Source organism: Barbus barbus, assembly GCF_936440315.1.
Source record: "Barbus barbus genome assembly, chromosome: 47".
Lineage (NCBI taxonomy): Eukaryota > Metazoa > Chordata > Actinopteri > Cypriniformes > Cyprinidae > Barbus > Barbus barbus.
In genome coordinates, this window is record NC_136725.1 from 23,241,572 (window position 1) to 23,254,984 (window position 13,413).

General features: G+C 34.1%; 3 protein-coding genes across 4 annotated transcripts; 2 read left to right on the forward strand and 1 right to left on the reverse strand.

Moving 5' to 3' along the window:
- The first annotated feature begins 534 nt into the window (after nt 1-534).
- On the forward strand, nt 535-5,854 carry LOC306865340 (WD repeat domain phosphoinositide-interacting protein 4). 2 transcript variants are annotated; one of them, XM_079409884.1, is made up of 11 exons: nt 535-617; nt 826-944; nt 1,609-1,683; nt 1,762-1,866; nt 1,984-2,089; nt 2,187-2,281; nt 2,378-2,457; nt 3,118-3,326; nt 4,469-4,570; nt 4,706-4,851; nt 4,933-5,854. In XM_079409884.1, the coding sequence occupies exons 2-11, from the start codon at nt 896-898 to the stop codon at nt 5,040-5,042; spliced, it is 1,077 nt and encodes a 358-aa protein (XP_079266010.1). In that variant the 5' UTR covers nt 535-617; nt 826-895; the 3' UTR covers nt 5,043-5,854. The 2 variants fall into 2 exon arrangements, with proteins under 2 accessions (XP_079266010.1, XP_079266009.1); XM_079409883.1 differs by having other exon boundaries at nt 538-730.
- A 458-nt stretch (nt 5,855-6,312) lies between these two features.
- LOC306865935 (ras-related protein rab7-like) lies at nt 6,313-11,959 on the forward strand. The gene is made up of 6 exons (XM_079410792.1): nt 6,313-6,538; nt 7,123-7,195; nt 7,307-7,433; nt 8,331-8,549; nt 10,558-10,686; nt 10,755-11,959. Exons 2-6 carry the CDS (start codon nt 7,143-7,145, stop codon nt 10,842-10,844), a joined length of 618 nt encoding a protein of 205 aa, XP_079266918.1. The 5' UTR covers nt 6,313-6,538; nt 7,123-7,142; the 3' UTR covers nt 10,845-11,959.
- On the reverse strand, nt 11,229-13,356 carry LOC306865936 (EKC/KEOPS complex subunit LAGE3-like). Its single transcript, XM_079410793.1, has 3 exons — nt 13,298-13,356; nt 12,979-13,107; nt 11,229-12,727 (listed from the first exon to the last, which is right to left on the reverse strand). The coding sequence occupies exons 1-3, from the start codon at nt 13,342-13,344 to the stop codon at nt 12,613-12,615; spliced, it is 291 nt and encodes a 96-aa protein (XP_079266919.1). The 5' UTR covers nt 13,345-13,356; the 3' UTR covers nt 11,229-12,612.
- Nucleotides 13,357-13,413: the final 57 nt, after the last annotated feature.

A 13,413-nucleotide genomic window follows, 5' to 3' on the forward strand; every position in this document is an offset into this window, starting at 1 on the left:
AAGGCAAATGGCATGAGGAGGAAAGAGGAAGCCATCTTTATCAGATTCAAAATAAAATTGGTGGTGAAAGAGGAAGTCAAAGCAGTAAAAGAGAAGACACAATCATTACTAGACTTCGACTTGGGCGTACAGCTCTTAATTATTCCCTGTATAGAATGAACAAACATGAGTCTGGGAATTGCAGACTATGTGGATTAGCAGAAACTGGAGCATGTATTAATATATTGCACTGCTTATCAAAATGAAAGGAAATTTCTGCTGGGAGAGTTCAAAGAAATGGGGACAGGAAATATTACAATTAAAAAACTGATTATAGAGTATATAAAGCATTAATGAAATATTTAAGAAAGGTGCATCTGTTTAATAGTATTTAGAAGCCAGTTTATTATTATTGTAATTTTTTTCTTTCTTTAGCTTAGTCTTTATCCACACTCCAGCTCAGTAAGTGGCGGAAATTTACCTTTCTGTTTGTTTACCAACCATTATAAAAAGCCAGAAGAAGTCTTTCTTGTGTTGTCCTCCTTTACAGCAGGGGGCGCAGTGCTCCGTTCACAGTCCTATGTTATCATCGAAGAAGAGAGCAGCGACAACAACAACAACAACAGCGCTTGGCAGCTGTGCGGTTATTGCCTAATGTGAGCTATCAAATTTACATTCAACATTATAAAATCACTTTGATTTATTTGTTTTGCATCAGAGCAACTCGTTGGATCTTTTACATATCTTAATGGTGAGTGAGATGCTATGACAACCTGATTGTATTATATGTTTTTCTGTGGTAATGGCAGCTTTAATATGTTAAACCGCTGTCTCCTGCTCATCCAGGATGAACAGATCTAGACCATAAAACCCCTGAAGATATCAGAAAAGCAGCAGTGCACTCTTCTCTGACACCATGGCCCAACAGAGAGGAGTCAACAGCCTTCAGTTCAACCAGGACCAGAGTGAGTCTTAAAAACATCCTGCTATTGCATTACTAATGCTGCTAGATTGATTATTTATTGTTTATATAATTTTAGAAAACTGTTACCCTTAGTGCCTTATTCATATAATATTGTCTCTTAGAGTTAACCAATTCTTTATTACTGATATGTATTTACTAATAATGAGTGATTGACTGATGACCTCTTTATTTCGACATCTAGACAGCAAGGTGGCCAATATAATACTATGTCTAGGATATAATTTCTTGATTGCAAATGAGAAACAAAAAAAGTGCATTGTATTGACAAGGTGGATTTTTGAACTGATTAAAGGGGATATAAAGCCAGTATTATCAGAAATTAAATAAAATATCAAGAAAATACAGTAACACTTTAGAATAGGGAACACTTATTAACTACGACTTTTTCCTCAATAAACTCCTAATTTGCTGCTTATTAATAGTTAGTGTGGTGGGTAGGATTAGGGATGTAGAATAAGGCATTAATATGTGCTTAATTACTAACAATAAATTGCTAATATTCTATTAATATGCATGCTAATTAGCAACTAGTTAAGAGACCCTTAAATAAAGTGTTATCGAAAATACTTGTCAGTCAATATTAATGATATACTATTGATTGTTTTTACTATATTAATTAGCTTTGGCTTTTCCATGTTATTTAGGTTGTTTCTGCTGTGCCATGGAAACAGGTGTTCGTATTTACAATGTGGAACCTTTAATGGAAAAGGGCCATTTAGGTAAGAGAAGTCTGTGTTTTTCTTTTTAATAAACTTATTTGTTATTTGTGTTAATTGTGTTGATTTGATTGGTCATAGATCACGAGCAGGTGGGCAGCATTGCTCTGTGTTCAATGCTTCATCGATCAAACCTCTTGGCTGTGGTGGGAGGTGGCGTCAACCCCAAATTCTCTGAAATCTCAGGTACACTGGGACTCTAAAGTGTACTTATATACTTAGATAAAGTACATTTAAATTGCCCCTTTCAATGCAGATTTTAAATGGGCTGTTCATTTTCATGTTTCATCTTATGTCTGGCAGTATTAATTTGGGATGATGCTCAGGAAGTGCGAGACCCCAAGGACAAATTAGTCCTTGAGTTCACGTTCACCAAACCAGTGCTGGCTGTGCGCATGAGGCATGACAAGTAAGATACACAGCCATGAGACAACAGTGCTTCATCTTTACTCTTAAAAATGCTGTTCGTATTAATAATGCCTCATATTATATCTTTGTACTTGAAGAATCATCATTGTCTTGAAAAACAGGATCTACGTATATAGTTTTCCTGACAACCCTGTCAAGCTGTTTGAGTTTGACACTCGAGATAACCCGAAAGGTACTGTGAGCAATGCTTGCAATTTCATATAGTTTCATCAGAAAGAGGCTTGACTTGTTTTATGTATTTTTCATCACTGTGTTTTTGCGTTTGTAGGTTTGTGTGACCTGTGCCCTAGTTTGGAAAAGCAGTTGTTGGTTTTCCCTGGGCACAAATGTGGCAGCCTGCAGTTAGTGGTAAGACTTATGTGCAAACTGTCATAAAATATTATAGTAGTGAATTGAATTTTGCTCTTTAAAACTTGCAGTCATTTATTAAAGGAATTACCCCATTTTTCACCCAAAAATTAAAATTAGCTGAATATGTAGTCAACATGTAAATGTAGATGAGTTCGTTTCATCATCAGAACAGATTTGGAGAAATGTATTATTAGTGAATTTATCAAATTTTATCATCAGTGAATGGGTGCCGTCAGAATGAGACTCCAAACACCTAATAAAAACATCACAATAATCCACACAACTCCAGCCCATCAATTAACATCTTGTGACGTGAAAAGCTGCATGTTTATAATAAATATATGTATCATTAAGATCTTTTTAACCTCAAATCATTGCTTCCGTCTAAAATACGAGTCCTCGATCCATAATATTGCTTTCTCTAGTAAAAATGTGGACTCTCATTCTGACGGCACCCATTCACTGTAAGTTATGTAATGCTAAATTTCTCCAAATCTGTTTCGATGAAGAAACAAACTCATCTACATTTTGGACCGCCTGAGGGTGAGTGAATTTTCATCAGATTTTAATTTTTGGGTGAACTAGTCTTTTACATATTTGTAGTAACGCTATACTATATAGTGTTATTATTTAACATTGTTCATGACTCTTTGACAGGATCTTTCCAACACCAAACCTGGCACATCTTCTGCTCCATTCACTATCAACGCCCACCAGAGTGAAATTGCCTGTCTGGCACTGAACCAGCCTGGAAGTGTGGTTGCATCTGCGTCCAGAAAGGGCACGCTGATCCGTCTGTTTGACACTACAACACGAGACAAGCTAGTGGAACTACGAAGAGGAACTGACCCTGCTACGCTCTACTGGTATTGTATTTGAGCTGCTTCTTTATCTAGATTCCAGCTCTGCTCACTTTGGACATTCTCTTAAATTCATGACGTGCATCCTGGGATATTTTCTGATTAGTATTGAATGAGTTCACATAGATACTGAGCACCTGAATTCACTTCACTGTCTGATTAAACTGTTAGAAAATAGTTTTACAAAGAAATGAATTTGAAAACGCTTTATTTGTGTATATCAGGGGTTCCCAAAAGTTTTTGTCAGTCGAACTAGATGTAAAATATTTATTTTAAATATCCCCTGTAAATGTAAGTTAAAATTTCAATAATTTAAATACACATTTGCATGTTTATGGATATCATATCTGATAATGGTCACATGGCATGCAAGAAAACAGATAAAATATTCATAATCTTTTTTTAGTTAGTGTTTTCTTTATTTTAATTGTGAAATAAAAATGTGTATATATTTCTTTATATATATATATATATATATATATATATATATATATATATATATATATATATATATAATTATTATTTTTTTTTATTTTTTATTTTTTTCTTCAATATACATGCATGTGTTTGTATTTATATATACATAAATATTTACAGTACACACTCACATATTATGTAAACAAACTTTTTTGGATGCGATTTATCGTGGTTAATCGTTTGACAGCACTATATATATATATATATATATATATATATATATATATATATAATATATATAAATAATTTTTTTTCAAATGTGTGTGTAGGGCTGCACAACTATTTCATTTAACAATATATTAAAATTATTTTTTTGTTATATGGGATTTTATTATTATTATTATTATTATTATTATTATTATTAGCTTTTCATGAACCACATTTGGGAAACCCTGGTCTATAGAACTAATTTAAGTAACATTTAGATTTGCATAATTAAGTAACATTTACATTTAAGTAACAATTTCAGCAATATTTCAGCAAAAGCCTATAGATCAAGAGAAAACATCATTTGATTTGAGTATGTCCAAACTTCTTTGGTGAATATTATATAAATAAATGCGTATTGCTGTGTTTTGTTGAAGAAAAATATATAGCTCCTATTCTGATGATAGATTCAATTAAATTACATAATTCAGTAATTAATGATATGACATTTTTGTTGTTTACAGTATTAATTTCAGCCATGACTCCTCCTTTCTGTGTGCATCGAGTGACAAGGGAACTGTGCACATATTTGCTCTAAAAGACACCAAACTGAACCGGCGTTCTGCGTAAGATTAATCATGTCACTAAACAAATCTTGATTGTCATTTCATTACAGTTTTGGTTACATTCTAGGTGTTCTTTAGAAATATCCTAGTAGTTGGAGTCACTGGGTTTTATGTGTGGTTTCTTGTCTTCTCTAGTTTGGCGCGAGTAGGAAAGGTGGGTCCGGTCATCGGGCAGTATGTGGACAGTCAGTGGTCTCTGGCTAATTTCACGGTGCCGGCTGAGTGCGCTTGCATCTGTGCCTTCGGAAAAAACACCTCCAAAAATGTCAACTCTGTTATTGGTATGTGTGGTATCTTTCCAGACATTTGAGTGAACCCTTATTGATTTGTCAGTTTCTCATCACTCGTGTCTCTCTTTAAAGCCATATGTGTTGATGGGACATTCCACAAGTATGTCTTCACCCCTGACGGAAACTGCAACCGCGAGGCTTTCGACGTGTATCTGGACATTTGCGATGATGATGATTTCTAAAGCTGGAGCTGTAACTAATGTAAAATAGTAGCCTCTTTAACAGCAAACTCTGCTGGTTGTTCTTGATGCTTATTTCTGTGAGATTATGTTACTGCCTTGTATAATCAAATGTGCATCAAATCAGTCTGTGAGTAAATGTCTTGTTAACTTTTATGTTATCACTCCACATGCAGGAGTTTCAAAAACTTGTTCTTCAGAGATACTCAACCTTTGAACACTTCTGAATGATTCCTCATCATTCTTTGTCCTGTTGGTTACTCTTAAGGAATAAGGTTCCTCAACCTTTAAGGAACTTTATTTATAAATCAATACAGCCTTTTGGGACTAAATATATATAGGACAGGGTTTTGTCTTGGTGTTGTGTTTTATATAATAGATGGTACAACTTCTAATATGATAAATCATGGTTTTTATCTATAACAAATCGTTGTATTTTATTTTACACTGTTATGTAACGAGAAAATATGGTGACTAGGTTTCGATGCATACTACAGTTCAAAAGTTTGCGGTCAGTAAGATGTTTCTTATGCTCAAGGTTGCATGTATTTGATTAAAAAAAATGCAATAAAAATAATGTTGTCAATTTTATTCCTGTGATGGCAAAACATTTCAATGTTGAAAAAAGTTTCAAAATGTGTGGGGAAAAAAATGAAACCATATTTTTGTGGAGACCTTGATATATTCAAGATTTTAACGATTAGAAAGTGTAAAAGAACTGCATATATTTGAAATGGAAATCTATTGTAACATTATAAATGTCTTTGCTCTCACTTTTGATCAATTTCATGCATCCCAAAAGTATTAATTTCTTTAACAAAATAAAAAGAAAAAAAACCTGACCCCAAACTTTTGAGTGTAGTTACAGGAAAATTATAATATATCAGATTTAATATTGATAGGTATTCAAAATGTAAGGCTTATACAACATAGAAAACACAATATGAGACTAACTAAATATTAAAACATCAGATAACAATCAAGTATAAAGTAAATCTAAATGCAATACTGTAATATGTAAAAATAATACTGATATATAGTAACAACACTGCATAGTTAAATATTTAATGTCACGTTATATACATTAAATATTACGTAAATACACAACATATTAGTGAACAGTTCTGTCAGGCAATGTAAAAAATGGCTTTATGTCATTATTATTATTATATAAAATATTGTGAGTTTCCAGTGCATGTCTACTTTTGTAACTTATAAAGTGATGGATAGTTTTTTTTCATCTGATATAAAGAATTTGCATTTATATTTGCATGCATTCAGGTTCACAGACATAAACATGATGGGTGTTGAGTCAAGGGAGGGAGTGCTTGCGGATCATTATTACACACGGATGTGCTAAACTGTCCGTGACAACCATCCAAAAACACGCCACACGACCGACAGAGTGCGTCCCGAGTCGACCAGAGACGGTGGAGGTGTCGTGTTGGCTTGTGTTTGTTGTATGACAGCAGAAGATAGCTGGGATTTCTCCTCAGAAAGTGAGTTTGTGTCATGCTAACATGCTAGCTAGTCTACGCTAACACAGCAGAAGTGACAAGTGAAAAAATACTGAAACACTTTCTGACTGAAACGCTCTAAAATAACAATAATCTAAGATTTAAACGTTTTAAGTGAATAAAACGTGATTATTTATAAATATAACATGTGTAGATGTGTTAAATTTACGGTTATGTTTGTGCTAGCTTAGCACAAAACCGAGATGCTAAATTGATAATTTTAAAACATTAGATGGTGAATATTATTTTAATTAAATAATAAAAAAAGGTATTTTGAACTTGTAACACTGACATTTTAAAAACCGGCTGGACATTTGCAGCTGGTTAGCATGAATTGAAAGCGAATACGTTAACGTTGCATTGACAACAAGTATCTTTTTTTTGTCAATAAATGTGAAGGGGGTCTTGTTTTTCATTAATGACACGCTTTACATTACATACACTTTGGTAGATTTGCCCCATTTCTTCCCTTTTCAACATGTTTATGTGTGTTTGGCAATCACAGCCATTGCATGTCATTTGCGGAGGTTGCATACTAAACTTAATTACATTATCGTGTTTTTCAGGCACAGTTTAGTCCACAAGGATGGCTTCTCGTAAAAAGGTGCTTCTGAAGGTGATCATACTCGGGGATTCTGGGTAAGTGATGACCTTCTGATACAATGATGCCTGACAGTGTTATTTAATTAGGTTTTCAGATATAAAAATCTTAGATTATACAATAATCGCTGTTGTATTTGTGTGCTACAGAGTTGGGAAGACTTCTCTGATGAACCAATATGTCAATAAGAAGTTCAGCAATCAGTATAAAGCCACCATCGGTGCAGACTTTCTTACCAAGGAGGTGATGGTGGATGACAGGCTGGTGACAATGCAGGTACGAGTCTTTAGATGTGACGGATCATTTTTATTTAGCATATTATATGCAAATAAATATATACATCAGGGTCACTATATAGTTATTATATGATTTTATAGTTTCTATTTTATTATATATTATAATATATTTAATATTTAGGTTTTTTTTACATTTTAAAATTTTAATGTTTATTTTTTTTGTTTTACTAAGTTCCTTACAATGTTAGTCAAGTCGTTTTTTTTTTACACTCTCAATTTTAATTTTAATTTTAAAATTTAAATAAATTTGACTATGTCTATAGACCGGTTCATCAGGCGCATGTAACTTCTGGTCTGTGTCACCATCGTAAATTAAAGCTAAACCCATTAAAAAAGAAAGAAATGTAATTTAGTTGCCAAGACATAATTTTTTATTTTTTATTAAAGTACTAAAATAACTAACTAAAATAAATAAATAAAATAAAAGCCATATAGACATATTAAAAAGTAATACAATTACTAAAACACACAAAATAACTAACTAAAATAAAAAAAATCTAATTCAAATTCTAAATAAAAACTGTAAAAAAATAATATAAAAATAATATTTATACTAAAAAAGTAATTACAAATTATTATGCAGTATGCAATATTTATATATATTAATATTTTTTATTTATTCATTTTTATTTTAGTTTTTACCTGAGGTCCATCTACAATGTTAGTTGAGTCTTTTGGAAAAATATTTTTTTTGTATACAATACATTTGTGTGTATTATTATTTCATAACCATGTGTCACCCTCCTGACAGCTTTCAAAAAAATTTCAAAAAGTTTTTTTTGTTTGTTTCTAAAGATCAAGGAAATTTTGATGTCTAATAATATGGCCCTTTAAATGCAAATGATGCAGCACTGTAGTATTCTCATGGCCGTTTCAGATCTGGGACACAGCAGGACAGGAACGCTTCCAGTCTTTGGGTGTGGCTTTTTACCGCGGGGCAGACTGCTGCGTGCTGGTGTATGACGTGACCGCACCGAACACCTTTAAAACCCTGGACAGCTGGAGGGACGAGTTCCTCATTCAGGCCAGCCCTCGAGACCCGGAGAACTTCCCCTTTGTAGTGCTTGGCAACAAAATCGACTTGGAGAACAGACAGGTCTGTCTTTACTCCGCCTCATAGAATTTCATGTTTACATTTTGACGTCAAATTCTCAGAGGAAAACCCCCAGTTAATTTCAACATCTCATCTAAACACAGTCTTCTTCTGTTGTTGTCTTATAATGATTGTTGTACATGTAAACACACTCCTATTGGAGGTACTGAATAGATGGATGGTTATGGTCAAAGTGGTTTGATAAAATAGTATTGATTAGTGTTATTAAATTTTTTAATTGTCTTTATATATATATATATATATATATATATATATATATATATATATATATATATATATATATATATATATATATATACATACATATATTTATTATATATATATATATATATATATATATATATATATATATATATTAATTTTAGTTGAGGTTTTAGTGATTAAAATTGTGTTTTTTTTTTTTTTTTTCCTCTGAGGTCCACTTAAAATGTTACTTAAATCACCTATAAATACTTTATGCTATAAATGATTATATTAAGTATTTTTGTTTTAATATTGTTAGTATGATTGATATTCTATTATAGTTTCTATTTTATTATATATTATAATATTTATATTTAATATTTATTTATTTTTTTACATTTTTAACTTTAAAATGTATATATATATATAATTTTTTTTTTTTTTTTTTTTTTCTAAGGACCTTACAACGTTAGTCAAGACGTTTTTTACACTCATTTTTTTATTTATTTTAATTTTAAAATTTAACTAAATTTGTGTATTTTTTTTTTGTCATTTTTAAAACCATTTCTATAGACCGCTTCATTGGGCGCACACGCCTGGCCCAAAGTTAACTTCTGGTCTGTGTTTGTTTATCAGTCTGGCTAGTGGCACCGACTACAAATGCAGTTAAGGTGATGAGTAGAGTGAAGTTGGGCTCAGGTTAGTCTCAGTCTCAGACGTCATGCCCATGGAACGTTGGCTAAACGTCTGATACATATGGCACACAAAAGTGGAAACACTTCAGGAGTTTCGAAGTCGTTGTTGGATTGGTTGAATTATACAGGATTTCCGGGAGATGTGTGTGTCGTGTTCTTTAACGTTCCGCCTAGAAACAAAAATGTCATGACGCCAAACCCCCTCACGAAAGAAGAAAGCCGTCAGGTTTACAACTGTGACGACAAACGCTTATCAGGATCAAATAAACGCTGGATTTTCAAAAGTATGTGATATTTAAAGTTTGCGGCATAGAATTTTTTTAAATATGTCCGAGAGTTTCACACACCGGTTTGTTATTGTGGCTATATTTCCATGCCCCGAAACGTGACACTGAACATAACGAACTGTGAATGGTTGTTTGACGTGTCAGTCAAACGGCCTCATGGGTGGGCCTTGGCCAATGAAAGCTACCATAGATTCCAGACCTTTAGCCGTCAGTCTGAAGGTCTGGCTGCGTGAGACTTCGCTCAGATTGTGCTGTGGGATGCAATGTTTCCCATACATTGATTTATTTGTGTCGGCCCGCCACAATATCAAAACTGACCACCACAAATACATTTTCCAAAAGGCTTTGACTTCATTGAATAAATAAGAGCACTGCACATTTCAAAATCAAAACGCAGCGCGGATGTTTTTATGTCACTGTATCTCTGAAGGAAACCAATAATGCCATCTGATTTACGCAGCAAACATATTTTGCTTGCTATCAGTAATAATCTACTCTAGAGGGACTTTGCTGTTGTTATTGATTCCTTGTGGAAATCTACCGGAGGTTAAGTTTGGGCCACAAAAGCGTGCATGTGCCGTAACCTTTATGTTGTTGCATGTTGAAATGTCTATTTTTTTATTTTCATGTTAGATAAAAATGAGAAATGTTACATTGGCAACTATCTGAAAAAAAAAAAAAAATTGTAACACTTTAGATTTTATTTCAATCTACGTTTATTTTTAGTAACAAATTTGATTTTTTGTTTTTTAGTTAACAATATTGATTCTAAAATCTGATTGGATGAGCCACAAATCAATTTACTGTATTGATCGCCTTGTGCAGGTGACAACGAAACGAGCCCAGGCTTGGTGTCAGAGCAAAAACAATATCCCGTACTTTGAGACCAGCGCAAAAGAGGCCATTAACGTGGACCAAGCTTTCCAAACGATCGCTCGCAACGCCCTCAAACAGGTACGCACCATTTGACATGTCCTACAACAGCACCTCCACTCTGATACTAACGTCTGCCCATCTCACAGGAGTCCGAGGTGGAGACGTACGACTTCCCAGACCAGATTAAACTGAGAGATGACAGACCCGTGTCCTCTGGTGATGGCTGCAGCTGCTGAGATGGGACGTTTGGAGACGGAGGGGACCAGAGAGGCAGAGGAGAGCCAGCGCGGGGCGGACCAATCCCAATGTGCAAAACATCCAGCATTCAGAAGAAAACACTTTCTTTCCAAACTTGTATGTAAAGAACTGTTAGGAATTTAAATAAACTCCTGCTACAGCATCACTTTTAATATAACTACCTTTAAGGATATTATTTCTATGAGAAAGAGATGAAACATGAGTTATTTCTATTATTTACAAGTGATTTTTCATTTTGCTGCTTGTTTTGTTTATTCCTTCGTCCATGCAGATTATAGTCTTTCAGACTCGTCTCCTGCTTATATGTCTGTCTGTGCCTTTTCCTTTTTTTTTTTAGGATGTAGAAGCAGTCACACTTCCTTGAAATTCCTTTATTTTGCCAAATCCTGTAATATGTTAAACTTAATCGATTCTTTAACTAAAAACGCACACTCAGAATGAACAGCCCAACATGTAACAATATCAAAATCTTCAGCAGAATTTAAGAGCTGCCAAGGCTAGAAAGAAATATTCAAAGTTTGTGCCTAAGGATGCCCACCTGGTACAGTCTTCGGTACAGGAAGGCTGGTGGTGTCAAATTAACATTTTGGGGATCTGGGAGCTCACAAAGTATTAAGTGCAATCATTTTAAACACGCAACACGATTCCTTTCGCTTCGAATGAAAGCGTTGCCCCAGTTTTAATGTATTGAATGTAAGATTAAAGATTAATTCCTTCATGCTGTTTAATTACTTGGTTTACAATTTATTTGTATGTTCATATAGTAGACATTTCTAACAGGCTCATCTCATTGACCAAATTATGGGTATGATGTAGGTCAAATAAAGGCACAAAATGTGAAGGAAAGCTGAAACTGAAGAGTGAGTCCTGACAACCCTTGAATACATGTGATTTTTTTTAATGTCTTTATTTCTATCAACCAGTATTGAAGATGATTTTGATCAAAAACTCTTAGTGATGTCTGCCAATAGAAATACATCTGTCCCGCTTTTATAAAACAATTACCTTTCCTTGAACACTGTTGCATCATCTCTCGGTATTGTTTTATCAACAATGCTCCATTAATAAATCTTTATTCAAATGACAAAGCACTGGATCTTGTGTGTCTCGGCTTCTGTAACAGTTCACCCAAAAATTACATTTTCCTAAAACAGTACTCACCCTCGAGCAATGCAGCATTACATCACTTCCCAAACTATGGATCCTCTGCAGTGAATGGGTGCCGTCAGAATGAGTCCAAACAGCCGATTAAAAACATCACAGTAATCTAATTAACTGTCCCTGTTGTCCTCTTACATCAACATATTTCTGTAAAACTGCTATAAACATGCAGCTTTTTGCTTCACAAGTTGTTAACTGATGGAGTGGATTATTGTGATGTTTTTAACAGATGTTTGGACTCTCATTCTGACGGCACCCATTCACTGCAGAGCATCCATTGTTGAGCAAGTGATGTAATGATCAATTTCTCCAAGTCCGTTTCAACAAAGAAACAAACTCAACAGGTGAGTAATTGTTCAGTAAAGTTGAATTTTTGGCTGAACTATTCCTTTAACACAACTCTGTGACTTATAAGACATTATGAAGTGCTGCCCTTCTCAAACAGAGCAAAGGCAAATTATTTATGCTTTGAGTCCTCGCAGGAACACATGGCAGATGAAATTTCTCTTGGACAGCCGTATAATAGTGCAAACAGCATCTGTATCCACATTTCTCCTCTTATGCTTGTATCAGTCTCTCAGAGTGTCATTGTGAAACAGGCGGTCCAAATGCATCCATAGTTTCCATCACTAGAGACAAATGGTCCAAGAATGAACTTACAGAAACACGAAGAATACGGGCTTCATCTGCAGTCCATCTCCTATAAAGACATGAGATCAAAAATCAGATTTATTGTGTATAATAAAAATATCCCATTCATTTCAACAACAAAACTTTTTTAAATAAATTTATATTATTATTTATCACGTGATGACATTTTATTTGGGGGGGGGGTTACCTAATCAGGTAATTAGACCAGTGTGGCAAAGTGTGTCGACCTAAATCTAAATTAGGGCAAGTATTTTAAACGCTAGACTTGTTTTAGGTGATCGTTCATGTGGTAAAACTCACACAGACAGCGTCTGTCCTGATAAATCCAGTTTTTTAGTGATTCCTCCTTTCCTGGGCTCAGGATCAGGAGATAGAGACTGCAGGGCGATAGTTGCCTCTCTCTCGGATGGAAAAGGGACCTTTAGAAAGCTGATGTTTTGTTAAAGTTAAAGAGAATACTTGACAAACATGCTCTGTTTCTCATTCACTTGGCTGCACATGTCTGTCACTGAGCAGCGGTGCAAGCAGGTAAGAGCTAACAACGTTTTAATAAATCCTACGATACAAAAACAGTTGTGTCGAATTATTTTGACGTTTAGGAACAACAATAAAAGGATACAATTCAAGTTTTCTATCTGAACCGTTTTCACTCATGCAAGCCGCCATGCTGACATGTTTTGTCAGGCTTTAGATCGAAAGCGACATTTTCGTCGTGTTTTTATTAAACGTAAACTT

Bases quoted from the DNA above. Each gene is read 5' to 3' on its own strand.
- LOC306865340 (XM_079409884.1), top strand. From the start codon at position 896: ATGGCCCAACAGAGAGGAGTCAACAGCCTTCAGTTCAACCAGGACCAG. The intron at 945-1,608 runs GTGAGTCTTAAA...CATGTTATTTAG, and splicing joins TCAGTTCAACCAGGACCAGA to GTTGTTTCTGCTGTGCCATG. The intron at 2,090-2,186 runs GTAAGATACACA...TTGTACTTGAAG, and splicing joins GTGCGCATGAGGCATGACAA to AATCATCATTGTCTTGAAAA.
- LOC306865935 (XM_079410792.1), top strand. From the start codon at position 7,143: ATGGCTTCTCGTAAAAAGGTGCTTCTGAAGGTGATCATACTCGGGGAT. The intron at 7,196-7,306 runs GTAAGTGATGAC...TGTGTGCTACAG, and splicing joins ATCATACTCGGGGATTCTGG to AGTTGGGAAGACTTCTCTGA. The intron at 8,550-10,557 runs GTCTGTCTTTAC...CGCCTTGTGCAG, and splicing joins TCGACTTGGAGAACAGACAG to GTGACAACGAAACGAGCCCA.
- LOC306865936 (XM_079410793.1), bottom strand. From the start codon at position 13,344: ATGGCGGCTTGCATGAGTGAAAACGGTTCAGATAGAAAACTTGAATT. The intron at 13,108-13,297 runs GTATCCTTTTAT...ACAAAACATCAG, and splicing joins TCAGATAGAAAACTTGAATT to CTTTCTAAAGGTCCCTTTTC. The intron at 12,728-12,978 runs GTGAGTTTTACC...ATGTCTTTATAG, and splicing joins TCAGGACAGACGCTGTCTGT to GAGATGGACTGCAGATGAAG.